This window comes from Euprymna scolopes, chromosome 31, assembly GCF_053919585.1.
Source record: "Euprymna scolopes isolate OS-2025 chromosome 31, ASM5391958v1, whole genome shotgun sequence".
NCBI lineage: Eukaryota > Metazoa > Mollusca > Cephalopoda > Sepiida > Sepiolidae > Euprymna > Euprymna scolopes.
This window is the reverse complement of record NC_136512.1, coordinates 89,674,428-89,691,626: the sequence shown is the minus strand read 5'-3', so window position 1 is coordinate 89,691,626 and position 17,199 is coordinate 89,674,428. Positions and strand designations below refer to the sequence as shown.

At 32.0% G+C, this 17,199-nt stretch overlaps 1 protein-coding gene across 2 annotated transcripts in view; it reads left to right on the top strand.

Annotated features, from left to right (window-relative positions):
* LOC145255852 (ATP-dependent RNA helicase DDX55-like) overlaps positions 1-17,199 on the top strand; it is a 68,379-nt gene that overhangs the window by 25,108 nt on the left and 26,072 nt on the right. For both annotated transcript variants that reach the window (XM_080114610.1, XM_080114609.1), the window contains exons 8-10: positions 2,835-2,959; positions 8,255-8,344; positions 16,279-16,371. In XM_080114610.1, the coding sequence (XP_079970736.1) occupies positions 2,835-2,959; positions 8,255-8,344; positions 16,279-16,371 (308 nt within the window). The remainder of the gene's footprint in view (positions 1-2,834; positions 2,960-8,254; positions 8,345-16,278; positions 16,372-17,199) is intronic.

The window sequence follows — 17,199 nt, the reverse complement described above, 5'->3', positions numbered from 1 at the left end:
ACGGGTTATCAATTCAGACGGGTTATCAATCCAGACGGGTTATCAATTCAGACGGGTTATCAATTCAGACGGGTTATCAATTCAGACGGGTTATCAATTCAGACGAGTTATCAATTCAGACGGGTTATCAATTCAGACGGGTTATCATCAGGTCCTGGTGCCTTTCCACTTTTTATCTTGCTGAGTGTCTCACTTCTTCTTTTACCGTGATTATACGACCATCTTCGTTGCTAATATGAGTAAGTGGACCTCATCGTATAACTCTTCGATATATTCTGACAATCTATTAAGAATATTTTCTTTTTCCGTGAGTATTTCTCCATCTCTCGACTTCATGCAATCCGTTTTTGCAGATGTTTTCTTCCCTGTCGCATCTTTTATCTTTTTATGCATACGTTTGCTATCAAAATTTGCATTTGTTTCAATTTTCTTGCACTGCATATTTGCCCATTCCTCCTTGACTTCATCACTTTTTTTTTCTTAACCAGTTTGTCGAGTTCTTTATATACATCTTTTCATCAACTTTTGCATTTCTCCTTCCATTAGTTCTAAAATCTCATTTTATCTTCATCTTCATACAATTCAAAGGTCTTCTGGATTGATGCTGCTATTTTGTTTGGAACAACATTTCTATTCTAAAACTGAAACGGCTTACAACTCAAAATATAATATATATATATATATATATATATATATATATATATATATATATATATATATATATATATATCATCGTATAACGATTAGATCACTCTCTGACTGACGTAAATGAACATTTAAAATTAAAATGTTTAAATTCGACATTATTTCACGCGGTTAATGGTAGCCGAATGGATTGGGTCTTCGCTAATCGAGCCAGAGATGTCTCGTGATGCGAGGTTCGAATCGTTCGACTGGTATTGATCGTGACAACCTGCACTGAAGATTCCCGAAAGGATGAAACACTAGTGTCTGTAGGTATTTAATAATTATTATAGTAAAAAAATAATTATATATATATATATATATATATATATATATATATAGTCAACCACATACAGTACTGTTTATTGAAAGTTAATTCAAATTTTCAAAAACCATTAAAAACCTGTAAAGAAGGTATACAGAATTTTTAATTATCCAACAAATAAACTTAAAAGTCCTTATTCCGCAGAGTTTCGAAAAATACAATTCTTCACATCAGAGAAAAGAGGTTTGCAAAATATATAATAAATTTTGCAGGTTAATGCATTGAAAGAAACTATAAATATGAATTGGATCGTATTTGCATAAAAAAGTTTTTAACATTTAGTGAAAGTTTATAAAATTTCATAATGATTATGAAAGCAGGAACAATGAAAAAAAGTAAAAGTATAAATTGTAAAATTCATTGAAAAAGAAGGTAAATCCAAATAAATCCATTGATAATCCATAAGAACAGAAAACAGAATTACAGATGTCTATGGTAAATATTATAAATTTATGAATATATCTATTCTATCTGTGTGTATTATTTTATACGAGCATGCTTGTATGTATGTATATGTGTTTATGTATATTTGAATCTGAACAGTCGACAAAACTGACAAATCTATGCATAAAAATGATAAAATTATTTGTATTTTGTATGAAATAAAATTATTTACTTTAACGTCTATTTTACCTGTGACGACTCTTTGAAATATTCACTTGCAAAGAAATTTTTTAAAATAAATTTTAAGCCGGTCAGGCACAAGGCCACTCAAAAATGTGGAAAATGGGTGTTGTTGGTCATCCTCTGTCACTATAACTAAAAAATGTCCGTCTTATTCTTAGTTCCCAAAAGATGACTTATGAGAAATGCAAAAGTTGATCCTTATTCAACAAACTTTTCAATTTTATTGTTTTGTAAATGTGTTTGTTCCCATAGTCCATTGCATTATTGGAATAGCCATGTTTGAAATATTATGTATCTGTTATGTTTTCACTTACCAATGCATATCTAAACCATTCTACACCCGTGTCATCATAGCTCCGAAGTAGAAACACTAACAATGGAACCCTAACAACCCACACACACACACGTTTATATTTATGTTTGTCTAATTGTTTATTACTTTATATGCAATTTGTGAACTCTGCTTCACATCCAGCAACCACCTCTTAAGATATAACTCAAACGTTTCCATTCAGTGACCCTTGTTAAGTAACACAGGGGGAGGGGTTAAAATGTGGTCTGGGTGGTGCCCCTAAAATGCAGTTCAAAAAAAAAAATTCTGTTGAGGTAAAAGTGTTGTTGTTTGTTTGTTTTTTTTGTTTTTTATAGCCGTTATATTTTTTCTTTTTGTACTCGTGCAGTATAATAAGATTTTAAAAAAATGCATATTAGTTGAAAACATGATTACGTACTTACATGTCATGTCAAAATTAGTAAAAATTCCAAGCATTATGAAAAATGATCAACTAGAAAATCTGCTGGAACTATTTTTTTACCAAAAACATAGATATTAGCGATGCGCCATTTTCTATTTGGAAATGCTGGATTTTCAAGAATTAAACTTATTTTGTCAAAACCATAGACTGCAGTTACATCCCCTGGATTTCAAGAACTCATCGACATTATCAAATGTGATAAAACTTTATAATTCGATAAATTTCATTTTTACTTGTAATTATTTTTTTATCGTTTATTGTAATTTTAAAATTTATTACTAAATTCGACACTTACGTGTTTAATGTTTTTAACTTAAAATGCATTTGTATGAAATCTTATACTGTACAAGCACCTTTTTTTTTGTTGTTTGTCTTAATTCATTTTAGAAACTTGGAAGCTAAAAAATTAATGCGATTATCAGCACAAATGTTTTTTTTTGTAGATTTGTGATCATGATGAAAAGTTGGATCAACTCGTGCAGTTCTTGCGTGACCACAAGCAGGAAAAGGTGATGATATTCTTTGCGACGTGCGTCTCGGTGGATTATTTCTCTGCTGCTCTTTCACAGTGAGTTTTTTTCACATTCAAGAATTTTTTTTTTACTTATTTGTGTAACATGGTGCATATGAACGCGTGGGAAAATATCAGTAGCAGCAAAGGATGGCTGACTTATTTTTTATATTTTTAAAATTTTTTTACATGGAAGTCACCACTTATCAAGGCCCGGAAGCCACTCGAGGATAAGGGTTATTGCGTGTACAGTAATCAATGGGATAATATCGTAGTACTCGCTAGTAATGGAGATCTGATAACATCTCTTACTTAAGGGGGCGGTTTATCAGGAATTTGTTTATGTTCGACTTGAAGACATCCAAGTTGTAGTCAGGTGGGAAACAGGCAAACGGAAGAGAGTTCCGCAGGCGTGCACTTCTAAGAAAGTAGCTTTGTTCATGGAATCTACGTTTTGATTTAGGCACAGATAAAGAGTGGGGAAAATTATTGACACTGGTTTCAGCTAGACGGGTGTTTTTCGTGAAAGATTGGTGACGGCTTGCGAAAAGATTAGAAGCAGTAGTCGAAAAATGCACGTATGCAAATAAGGAAGTGTGCGAGAAGAAAAAAAAAACAAGAAAAAGTACAATATGTGCTTGGAGTAGAAAGTCGACATTGAAGAAAATGGATGTGTAAAAACGAGAACAAGAATGGGCCAACATGTAGTCAGATGAAGGAGAAACGCGCGTCAGGTAAAATGAACATGTGGTAGCAAGACATTTTTTGAAGTCGTGCCGAAAGTAACGAGAATAAATGCTTTTGTTAAAAAAAAAAAAAAATGTCGACCCAGACATTTATTTCCGATTTTATTTTTATAAATTAATTAAAATGTAACAGCAATGCTACATATATTTATTTTGGTTGTCATGACTAGGCTTTTTAACACAAAAGGGTTAAAATAAAAGAAAAAACAAAAATAAACGTTACTGTGAAAAAATACAATCGCAAAAGAGCGGGGGGGGGGGACAGTCGCAAGTAGACTTATAAACAAACGTGGCTGAGAGTGGAAAACTTGGAAAAAAAGTAAAGGATATTGCGCCTGTCACTTGTTTACTTTTTTTTTGTTGTTGTCTGCTCACTTGAATTTTTCTTTTGAGTTTTTTTTTTTGTTGTCTGCTCACTTTTGAATTTTTCTTTTGAGTTTTTTTTTGTTGTCTGCTCACTTTTGAATTTTTTTTCTGTCCTGTCAGTCATATTTTCTTGTTTCGTGGGGACTGTGGTTGTTTTAGTCTTACAAGTCAGTTACATTATTATAAGTGGTATTGTGTCATACTCATTTTGAAGTAGCAAATATCTTGTTTTGTGTTAGAGAGAAATTTGGAATAAACTATTTTGACTTGAACATATTTTTATAAGTTTGTGTTTGGACTGTTTAAGTGGTATCTTCAGTTTTATTGTTATGAATTACTAGTTTTAAAATTTGAAAAAAAAACTTGACTGGATATTTTGCAAGACTGTAATAAATGTTTAAACAATTATAATGTGAGTAAAAGTACTAAAATAAAAAAAGTAAGTACTAAAAAAAAATAAATTTTACTATATTTCTATAAAGAGTAGTAACTTTGTTCTAAGCTATTGGGACTATTTATAATTGACGATTAATCCTGTCTCATAATAATAATCATTATTATATATGAAGGCATTGTAATTTCTTTACCTTTCTTGAATAAGAAACTGAAAAAGAAAAGATGTGTTCATTTTTAACACAAACTAAATTGTGTTTTATTTGCAAGGTTTTTCACTTATCTAGTGCTTTTGTTTGTTGGTATTTTGCTGTGTGGATTCAGATAAATATGGAACACTGAAATATTAAAATGTTAAGTAGTTTTTATTTTGAAATAAAAGCAAGACTGTGTGACAGGCAGGAAGGACATTAACATAAAGAAAAATATTCTTTGTAACTGAAACTCTTTATGATGATAAAGCGCAGCAGCTTGCATTGCCACTATGGTAGAAAGTGCCTACTAAATATTTTGAGTGTTCACAGTCCTCAGTCATAGAGATGGAAGATATAAATAGCAACAATTTTTTTTTCTGTAGACAGTTCAAAAGTTGTCAACAGAATTCGAACAACAAATCAAATTTTCAGGGTATGCAACATAACCTAGCCATCAGACTGATCTTTTGATAGGTCAGTTTACGAACACAGAAGCTAAGAGAAGCGGAAATTAGAGAATAGTGAGTAAATAAAAAGTGCTCGAATTAGATGCTTACTGATGAGGTCAAACTGGTGATACAAAATGGAATAATTGTTGTATACTGTTGATATCTGATTAAGTCGGGGGGCATGGATAATGCCTCTGGCCTGTTGGGTCAGGTGTCAACCGTAAATTGTTTCAAATAATCTTGTTAAAAGTAACTGAGCACTTAAGAGACCAAATAGTCCGGAATAATCTCGCCAAACATGGGCTGTTAAGAGACAAAAGGATCTGTGGACTAATCTAATTGGTTAGATTAACTAGCGTTCTCTCAAATAATCTTGTTAAAAGTAACTGAGCACTTAAGAGACAAATGAGTTGTAGGACTAGGAACAATGTTATAAATAGTTTAGTCAAAAGTTTTCAAAAAGGAAGTTTCAACCAAAAGAAAACTATTTGGACAGTTGTCGAAAAAATCTATCAACGAGCAAGTGGAGATATAAATGTTATGACTGGTAGGATATTGAGGGAGAATCGAGGGTTGATGTAAGAGAAAAAGAAAAGTCACACGAAAAAAAATATGTATAAATAAATACATCTTGAGACGCAAGCAACTTTATAATATGTGTCATGAAGACTGTCAGGAAATAATAAACTGACTTCATTACTAAATTAAAAAATATTCTTTTTCAGTTTTTAGTGAATTTGAAGACTCAGGACCAATAACCACCAAAGATTATTCAAACTCTGATTTGGTCTTTGCAATGATTTTACTGGCTTTGTAACAAAATTTTGACAATTGAAACTATTCTTGCACATCCAAGCTGAAACACTTCAATACTGCTTAAGTGAAATTTCTGAAAAAAAAAAACATACATTCTTGCTATTTAAACAGTTCACTGAATTTTTTTTTCTCTTTCAACGTATTAAAACGTTGCATTAAAATTATTTAGAAAATACATTGTAATTTCTTTTCTTTTTTTTACAAATAAAAAATAGAAAGAAAAAATGAAAAGAATTTCAGACAAAAAAATATAAAATGGAAAGATCAAACAGATTATACATTAAGATAGTTTTATTTGGATTTAATTATTCATGTTTTATTGTGTGAAATTTTGAGTTTTTTTTATTGTTTCAGGCAAGTTTAATTAAAAGAATTTTGGGGTGGAGGGGAGGTATGTAACATAGTGCATATGAGCGCCTGGGAAAATATCAGCAGTGGCGGAGGATGGCTGGCTTGTGAAAATATTCGCAGCGGCAGTAGTCGAAAAATGCGCATATGCAAATTAGGAAGTGTGTGCAAGAAGAAAAAAGAAAAAAAGAGACAAAGGACAGCACGTGCTTGAGTCAAGAAAAATGTTGAAGAAAATGATGTGTAAAAGTGACAACAAGAATACGGCCGAAGGAAAATGAACGTGTGATAGCAGAAGACTTTTTTTTAAAGTTGTGCCGAAAATGTGACGATAATAATAAATGCTATTGTTAAAAAGAAAAAAATGTCAACCGGATTTTTATTTCTTTTGTTTGTTTGTAACATCAGCGTTACATTTGCTCTTTGTTGTGCTACTAGATCAGGTTGTCTGAAGATACTGGCTTCTTGACCTAAAATGCACCAAACATTGATTTTATTGTTTTTGTTTTCTTGCTCTTTGCAGAATTCAATCATGTTTTGCAAATACCAAACAACCAAACCAAACACTATGAATAAATATTTGAAAATATAAACAACTTGAAGTATAAAAGCTTTTTACAAAATTACTGGATTTGCCATTAAATAAACTGAAAATGGTTTATAATCTGTAAAACAAAACAGTAAATCTAAACCAAACTTTGCATCAAGTGACTTCATGCTTTGTCTGGAGCGATTTCTATTAAAAAAAATGTTCTCATAATTCGAATAACATAGAAATGCGGATAAGAATTAAACGAGGCAACTCTATTCTACTATTGAAACAAAAAGTTGTTCTTCAGCTTGAATGACCTGGATTCATTTTAGGGGAATATTTTATTAAAATGTTTTGCTGCTTCTGGATTCTGGGTCAAAACCTGATTACATTGAAATCAGTAAAAATATCAAAAACTACAAAAAAATGACATAATTATGTTGAAATTAGAAGAAATATCAAAAACTACAAAAAATGACATAATTATGTTGAAATTAGAAGAAATATCAAAAACTACAAAAAATGACATAATTATGTTGAAATTAGAAGAAATATCAAAAACTACAAAAAATGACATAATTATGTTGAAATTAGAAGAAATATCAAAAACTACAAAAAATGACATAATTATGTTAAAATCAGTAAAAATACCAAAAACTATGAAAAATGATTAAGTAAAAAAATAATAAGTAAAAATAACATTTATCAAATTATAAATTTTTATTGTATTTGTTAATGTGGAAGAGTTCTTAAATCCAAGGGAGGTAATTACTTTATGATTTTGACAAAATAATTGTACCGATGTACTATGCCTCCCCACGGGACAGAGTTAGACACCAGGGTCGTTTTTTAACGTGGAGAAAAGGTACAAAAATAAAAATTGTCTCAGTCGTGAAGGATTTCTCCTCCACCGAAAGAGAACAAGAAATAGAAGTGCAGCATCTGAAGAACAGATACTACACTTTGATCTTGTCCCGACGGCCAAGCAAAATTGTAATTCGCCATCTCAAAATAGAAAATGATGGACCACTAATATCTATGTTTTTCTTTTTTTACGGTTCTGAATTTTTTTTTAGATGACGAATTATTCGTATTAGTTGGATTCATCTTGAGTGTTATTTTTACATTTCGAATGACGTAACGTTCGGCCTTCATCATTTGATCTTGTCGAACTCTGGAATCTTTAAGTTGAAATTCTGTGAAGATTCGCAAGTTTGATAAGATACACCTGAAGAAGGTCGGAGGTTACATCGACCAAAACATTGTACAAATAACTCTCAAGATAAGAACAGTAGTCCAAAGAATTTAATTAATACAAATAATGTATTTTGTAAAAAAAATAAAATAAATACTTGTAGCAGATTTTCTACTCAATTAATGTTTGTCATTTTCGGAATTTTTACTTTGACACATAAATATGTAAAAAAATTCTTTTCTAAAAAAAATATTGATTCAAAATCTTATTCTGTACACGCACCCATTTTTTTTTTTTGTTTTTTGTTTTGTAGAATTTTAAAGAAACATTCCATCTCTGCGATTCACGGAAAAATGAGGCAAAAAAGAAACAAAATATTTTCAGAATTTCGGAAAAAAACAAGGTTTTTATATTTTTTTATTTTCATTAATATTTAATACAGTAGAAACCCAGGATACGGCATTAAAAATTAGTAACAAAATACAATGCAGTATATAATACATATGTATATAATACACATGTATATAATACACATGTATATAATACACATGTATATAATACATATGTATATAATACATATGTATTATATACATGTGTATATAATACACATGTATATAATACACATGTATATAATACACATGTATATAATACACATATATATAATACATATGTATTATATACATGTGTATATAATACACATGTATATAATACACATGTATATAATACGCATGTATATAATACGCACGTATATAATACGCACGTATATAATACGCACGTATATAATACGCACGTATATAATACGCACGTATATAATACGCACGTATATAATACGCACGTATATAATACGCACGTATATAATACGCACGTGTATAATACACACGTGTATAATACACACGTATATAATACACACGTATATAATACACACGTGTATAATACACACGTGTATAATACACACGTGTATAATACACACGTATATAATACACACGTATATAATACACATGTATATAATACGCATGTGTATAATACACATGTATATAATACACATGTATATAATCAAATAACATTACAAATAACACTGTAAGGCTGGGCAAATACTGTAACCAAGGTACAGAAAAACATTGTATTCCACATTGTAACCTGAAAAAAAAAAAATGCATCCTAGAGCAACCATATCCCAGGGTTCTACTGTATTCCGATTGTTCTTTTCTTAGCTAGTCCTTATAAGGCCAAATACAATTTTGGAAAGTCAAACTGTTTAAAAAAAAGACTACATTCATGAAATTTGGCGTTAAAAAGGCCAATCTGGCAACTCTGGACAAGAATATGAGAATGACCTTTGATGGAGCCTTGTTTTTGAATACCAATATGATAATAATACATAATCATTCTTGTATTGGTGCGAAAAACGAACGCTTAGTAATTTCAGCATGCAGTGGTTATTCAATCAAGAAAGAAGACCCTGCGATATTATTGTAGTCCTTTTGTTAAAACTGTAAAAGTCAATTTTCTATTGATTCTTATAAAAAGTTGTGATTTTTAAAAATAAAAATATATGTCCATATGATTTGGGTGCATCAGCTTTAATTGAAACCGAAACTTATGAAGAAAAAAAAATGTGTGTTTATATATATATATATATATATATATATATATATATATATATATATAAATTTTACCGTCACTGGATTTTTTATCTTCCACCAGACTATCCATTTTTCTTTACCATATTCCCTCTGCTTCAGTTTTTTTGTTTTCAAGTAAGATCTTTGACTTACTTGTTGTTGTTGTTTTTCTTTTTCTTTTGTTTTTGTTTTTTACATAGGCATCACCACATTATCAAGGCCAAGAGGCCACTCAAGGATAAGGGTTAAAGAGTGTACAGTAGAAATTGGACAATATAGTAATCATTAGTAATGAAAATTTTGGTAAATTTGATAACTTATATGGAACGGCTCATCAAGAACTTATTTACATTAGACTTGAAGACAACCATATTGTAGTCAACCGGAAAGCAGGAAAACGGAAGACAATTCCACAGGCGTGCAGTTCTAAGAAAGAAGCTTTGTTCATGGAATCTACGTTTAGGTTTAGGCACAGATAAAGAGTGGGGGGAATTATTGATAGTGTTTACAGCTAGACGAGTGTTTCTTGTGAAAGTTTGGCGAGGGGGGACCATAGATTGAAGCTCAGTCGAACACTTTCCATGAAAATAACGATACATCAGAGACAAACTCGCAACATCTCTTCTGTGAGATAGAGGTTGCAAGGAAGAGAAAAGGACATCTCCCACCAGGCCACAAAGTCTATTTTGAACTCTATCAAGGCAGGCCAAGTCCTTTCTAGCAGCTCCTGCCCAGATGTGGCAACAGTATTCCATCCTTGGACGTACCTGGCTCTTATATAGATAGAGAATAGCATCAGCAGTGAGATATCTACCGGATCGATAGAAAGATCCCACCATTTTTCCAGCGGCCTTTGTTGTTTCATCAAATACTTCTGCATGCAAAATCCGATCCCGCATTTTGCTAATTCCTACCCTCTGATGAGAAGGAAAGTATTTTTTCAAAACTCCACGGATTAAGGACTATCCATTAATCTAGTGTTTCCTTTTCAGATTAAATATGTTTTTAACTCATTTCAAAGTGTTTTTTAACATATTTTATTAACTGTTTGCTCATATATATAAAAACTTGAGTTCCTTTAGCTATAATTGAAACCGAAACTTATGAAAAATTCTCGGTAAAATTATTTCTAAAAATAATAGATGACTTGAGTGCCATCAGTTATAATTGAAACCATACAGAGCTGCCTCTATTCTATTAATATATAGATGTATTTAAAAACATTTCTTATAATGATAGGTGAGTTCCTGTTTCAGTCATAATTGGAAATTATTTAGAGTGAAATTTCGTTTCAGTATTAGGTTGTTTATTATCAGCACAGAAATCAACAAATCACTGTTTTCAGATGAACCTCTAAATAAAACTATTCATCATGAAACGTGTCAACCATTCGAAAGACATATCAAAAATACAGAAAAGGGCAAACCAGAATGGCTTTTAGTTTTCAAAGACAAAAACTATCTGTAAGAATTCCTGTAAAAAAACAAAAAAAAAAACTCCGCTGGAAAAAAAAAAATCTAATCACCATTCTAATAAAAAGTTTAGAACAAAGCTAACTTGTTTATAATTTTCTATTTTAACGACAGAGAATCATTTAAAAAATATTTTTAAATACAAAAAATATTTTCAAATACAAATAATATTTTCAAATACAAATAATATTTTTAAATACAAAACCAAATAAAAACAATATAAATTTTTGAAAATTTCATTCTTAACCATATACATAATTATTGTATAAATATTATTATTATAATTATTAACTACAATTATTTAGCAATTAATTATTATTATTGTAATTACGAACTACAATTACATGACCTTTTCTTCTTTCTCAACTTATGTGTTGTATAAAGATAGCAACTATATTTTCATTTTGATATTTGACGTGCAAAAATGAATCTCTATACGTACAGTAGCACCTCGGATATGTTTTTTTTTTTTTCAGGTTACGATGTGGAATACAATGTTTTTCCGGACCCTGGTTATGGTATCCCCCCCCCCCGCCTTAACGTGTTATTCATAATGTTATTTGATTATATACATGTGTATTATATACTGTACTGTATTTTGTTACTAATTTTTAATGGCGTATCTCGGTGTTCGAGCGTAATCTAATATGTAAAAGGCTATATATCTGTCTGTCTCCATATTTTCAAACTATCTCTTCCGAAACTAAAAGTCGAAGAGTGACGCTAGGGACCTTAAATGATTGGATGTTTTATGGACCGTTCTTTTATCGGCCTTTAGCTGGTTAAAATAGTTTTTTAGGGTTTAGGGGTCAAAAATGGGTCAAAATTGAAAAAGTTGTTATACATTTTGTACATTCATCTTCGTTTATTTTTTTTTTAATCAGTTCATATGCGTGTCACGTTTGAACGCTGTAGTTTTTTAATGTTCATATGCGTGTCACGTTTGAACGCTGCAGTTTTTTAATCAGTTCATATGCGTGTCACGTTTGAACGCTGCAGTTTTTTAATCAGTTCATATGCGTGTCACGTTTGAACGCTGCAGTTTTTTAATCAGTTCATATGCGTGTCACGTTTGAACGCTGCAGTTTTTTAATCAGTTCATATGCGTGTCACGTTTGAACGCTGCAGTTTTTTAATCAGTTCATATGCGTGTCACGTTTGAACGCTGCAGTTTTTTAATCAGTTCATATGCGTGTCACGTTTGAACGCTGCAGTTTTTTAATCAGTTCATATGCGTGTCACGTTTGAACGCTGCAGTTTTTTAATCAGTTCATATGCGTGTCACGTTTGAACGCTGCAGTTTTTTAATCAGTTCATATGCGTGTCACGTTTGAACGCTGCAGTTTTTTAATCAGTTCATATGCGTGTCACGTTTGAACGCTGCAGTTTTTTAATCAGTTCATATGCGTGTCACGTTTGAACGCTGCAGTTTTTTAATCAGTTCATATGCGTGTCACGTTTGAACGCTGCAGTTTTTTAATCAGTTCATATGCGTGTCACGTTTGAACGCTGCAGTTTTTTAATCAGTTCATATGCGTGTCACGTTTGAACGCTGCAGTTTTTTAATCAGTTCATATGCGTGTCACGTTTGAACGCTGCAGTTTTTTAATCAGTTCATATGCGTGTCACGTTTGAACGCTGCAGTTTTTTAATCAGTTCATATGCGTGTCACGTTTGAACGCTGCAGTTTTTTAATCAGTTCATATGCGTGTCACGTTTGAACGCTGCAGTTTTTTAATCAGTTCATATGCGTGTCACGTTTGAACGCTGCAGTTTTTTAATCAGTTCATATGCGTGTCACGTTTGAACGCTGCAGTTTTTTAATCAGTTCATATGCGTGTCACGTTTGAACGCTGCAGTTTTTTAATCAGTTCATATGCGTGTCACGTTTGAACGCTGCAGTTTTTTAATCAGTTCATATGCGTGTCACGTTTGAACGCTGCAGTTTTTTAATCAGTTCATATGCGTGTCACGTTTGAACGCTGCAGTTTTTTAATCAGTTCATATGCGTGTCACGTTTGAACGCTGCAGTTTTTTAATCAGTTCATATGCGTGTCACGTTTGAACGCTGCAGTTTTTTAATCAGTTCATATGCGTGTCACGTTTGAACGCTGCAGTTTTTTAATCAGTTCATATGCGTGTCACGTTTGAACGCTGCAGTTTTTTAATCAGTTCATATGCGTGTCACGTTTGAACGCTGCAGTTTTTTAATCAGTTCATATGCGTGTCACGTTTGAACGCTGCAGTTTTTTAATCAGTTCATATGCGTGTCACGTTTGAACGCTGCAGTTTTTTAATCGGTTCATATGCGTGTCACGTTTGAACGCTGCAGTTTTTTAATCAGTTCATATGCGTGTCACGTTTGAACGCTGCAGTTTTTTAATCAGTTCATATGCGTGTCACGTTTGAACGCTGCAGTTTTTTAATGTTCATATGCGTGTCACGTTTGAACGCTGCAGTTTTTTAATCAATTCATATGCGTGTCACGTTTGAACGCTGCAGTTTTTTAATCAGTTCATATGCGTGTCACGTTTGAACGCTGCAGTTTTTTAATCAGTTCATATGCGTGTCACGTTTGAACGCTGCAGTTTTTTAATCAATTCATATGCGTGTCACGTTTGAACGCTGCAGTTTTTTAATCAGTTCATATGCGTGTCACGTTTGAACGCTGCAGTTTTTTAATCAGTTCATATGCGTGTCACGTTTGAACGCTGCAGTTTTTTAATCAGTTCATATGCGTGTCACGTTTGAACGCTGCAGTTTTTTAATCAGTTCATATGCGTGTCACGTTTGAACGCTGCAGTTTTTTAATCAGTTCATATGCGTGTCACGTTTGAACGCTGCAGTTTTTTAATCAGTTCATATGCGTGTCACGTTTGAACGCTGCAGTTTTTTAATCAGTTCATATGCGTGTCACGTTTGAACGCTGCAGTTTTTTAATCAGTTCATATGCGTGTCACGTTTGAACGCTGCAGTTTTTTAATCAGTTCATATGCGTGTCACGTTTGAACCCTGCAGTTTTTTAATCAGTTCATATGCGTGTCACGTTTGAACGCTGCAGTTTTGCTTTTGGTTTTAGCTGATGGCACCCAAATACATTTTTTTTTACTTTTAACATCATGACTCTATAATAATATATATATATATATATATATACATATAACTATTCCATTTACTCACATAAATTAATATACGAGAGTATAAATTTGTGTAAACTTTAAGTATTTACTTCAAAAGTGCTCAATACGTAGGTAGAGCTTGTTAGTAAGTTATAAAATGTATATGGCGATTAAGCTACACTGAATATTCCGCGTTTCATCCACTCTAGGACTCTTCAGGCTTATACATAAGTCTGAAGAGTCCTAGAGTGGATCAAACGCGGAATATTCAGTGTAGCTTGATTGCCATATATATTTTATAACTTACTATATATATATATTTTTTTTTTATTATTACTTTTTCACCTCAAACAAGGCACGTTGCCACTTTGATGTAGAGGACTACTATCAGGGACATAAGCTACAGGGGTACTTTGTAGGGAGTTGGGCAGCAAGATGTCTGTTCAGATTACACTTGAACTTCTGCATATCTGTACAGTTGGGGAAGCAGGGACCCGGAAGGGAATTCCAAAATTTAGCGGTTCTGGGGAAGAAACTACTGGAGTAGAACGCTCTCTTACATCTAGGGATCTCTACTGTGAAGGGGTGGGATTTAGCTGCTTGTCGGGTTTGTCGGGGGTACAAGTGCTTGCAGTTCGTCAGAGCAAGCACCATTAAAGTACTTGTAGAACAGTCAGAGGGATGCAAAATATTTCTTGTCATTTAAAATTTCCGTTATGTAGTTATGCACCTTGTGAAACGACAAGTGACTGCACACGTGTGCACATTTCAGTAAGAAACCGATCGCTTGTAGCGTAAACGAAGATGGTGAAATGGGGCAAAGTAGTCCCAGGATCCAGGGGTTCATACCATGCAAATGGTAAATTTATGACGGGTTTGATTATCAGATTCATTGTCAGTGACCTCAAATGCCCCTAGAAAACCAAATTAGAGTGATTGGTATTCTGTTGTAGCGTAACGTAATATTTACCGAAAATACCTGTCTTAACTTTGAAAACTGAATTTTTGGATTTAACTACTTTAATACAAATGCCAACAAGATCGGACATACAACTCTCCTAAGAGCCAACATTCCTGGACTTAACAATACCAACAAAATTATAAAGTCTAATGAATAAAAAAAAATTCATTGAAAAGATAATTTTTCTTTTAAAAAAATTTATTCCCCATTTTTTTTGTTTTCTCAAACTTTTTGATTCTTTCTTATTGTACCGAAATTTGAAAATTGAAATATTAGTAATCTACTGAATTGTCTTGTCACAGTACTGAACATATCCAAAAATGAGGAAAAACAAGACAGAAAATTAATTATTAATGAAAATAGTTGTAAAGCGAAAATTGAGTTTTTCAAAAAAAAAAAAAAAAAATGGAGAGTTCTAATCATAATAAAATGGAGGTAAATATTTTCTGAAAACTGAAAATCTTTGGTCAATTTAACAAAACTTAATTTTCATTAATTGTCTTCGAAAACTGTTTTCATTAATAATTAATTTTCTACCTTATCATTTTCTTTTTATAATCTTTGGATATTTTTATAAGTTCATAATTTTTGGATATTTTCATTATTTCGTAAATTTTGGATATTTTCATAATTTTTGGATATTTTCATGATTTCATAATTTTGGAATTTTTTCATGATTTCATAATTTTTGGATATTTTCATAATTTCATAATTTTTGGATATTTTCATAATTTTATAATTTTTGGATATTTTCATAATTTTATAATTTTTGGATATTTTCATAATTTTATAATTTTTGGATATTTTCATAATTTTATAATTTTTGGATATTTTCACAATTTTATAATTTTTGGATATTTTCATAATTTCATAATTTTTGGATATTTTCATAATTTTTGGATATTTTCATAATTTCATAATTTTTGGATATTTTTATTACAGCAGCATGGCAATTCAGTAGATACCATTAATTTCACTTGCAATTCAATTTTCGTTAATTGTCTCTACAAGAACGAAGACAAACCAAACGTTCAAAGTTAACCTTTTAAAATAATGCTTTTCGAAATAATGCTTTCAAAAAATATGACAAACTCCTTTGATACACATCGATAAATTGAAAACGTTTAAATAAATTTCTCAATTTGTTCTTGTTCTTCTGACAGGGGTGTGTTGGTGTGCACAGATGTGATGGCCCGTGGGGTGGACATTCCTGAAGTCCATTGGGTTCTGCAGTATGATCCGCCAAGTTCAGCCAGGTAAGAGGAATCACTTTTTAAGACATTTTTTTCTTTTTAGTATTGCCATTTGCGACGTAAAAGATTACTATTTGAGATCATGTCTACAGGGGACAGTGGGGAGTTGAGCAGCGAGATGTCTTTCCACATTACATTTAAGTTTCTGCATGTTAGTACAGTTAAGGAATCTGGAAACAAGGAAACAATTTCAAAGCTTAGCTGTCTAATGGAAGAAATTATTAAAGTAGAATTCTTCAGCATCTAGGTATCTCTGCAATGAAGGAGTGGGATTTTGCCTCTTGTCAGGTTAGTTGAATCATCATGCTATCAGTGTAGTTCAACTTTGTGCATAATGCCACAGACCAAGGTTCTTCAAGCATTGCGATCTTGGACAAGCTGCACAACAAACTGTTCTCACGGCAGTGGTGGTTTAGGAGATCCTTTTTAGGGTTCCAGTTTTTGGGGAGGGGTTCATTAGTTGAGATATCAAGAAAGAGACTTGAATTATCCACTTTATCTGCTTTCCAGCTGACTACAATATGGTCGTCTTCAAGTCACACGTAAACAAATTCTTGATGGACCGTTTCCCTTAAGTAATCCAACTTACCAAATTTCCATTCCTAACGATTACTACGATATTGTCCCATTGACTACTGTACACTCTTTAACCCTTATCCTTGAGTGGCCTCTGGGCCTTGATAAGTGGTTACTCCTATGTAAAAAAAAAAATGTCTAAAAAAAATCATGATCAAAACTTCCCGACACAATTACAAAAATTGATTCAAAGTTATTGATAAAAGTAATCTTCATTTGATGTGTTTGGCATTTTTGTAGAAAAGTTCTGTGTTG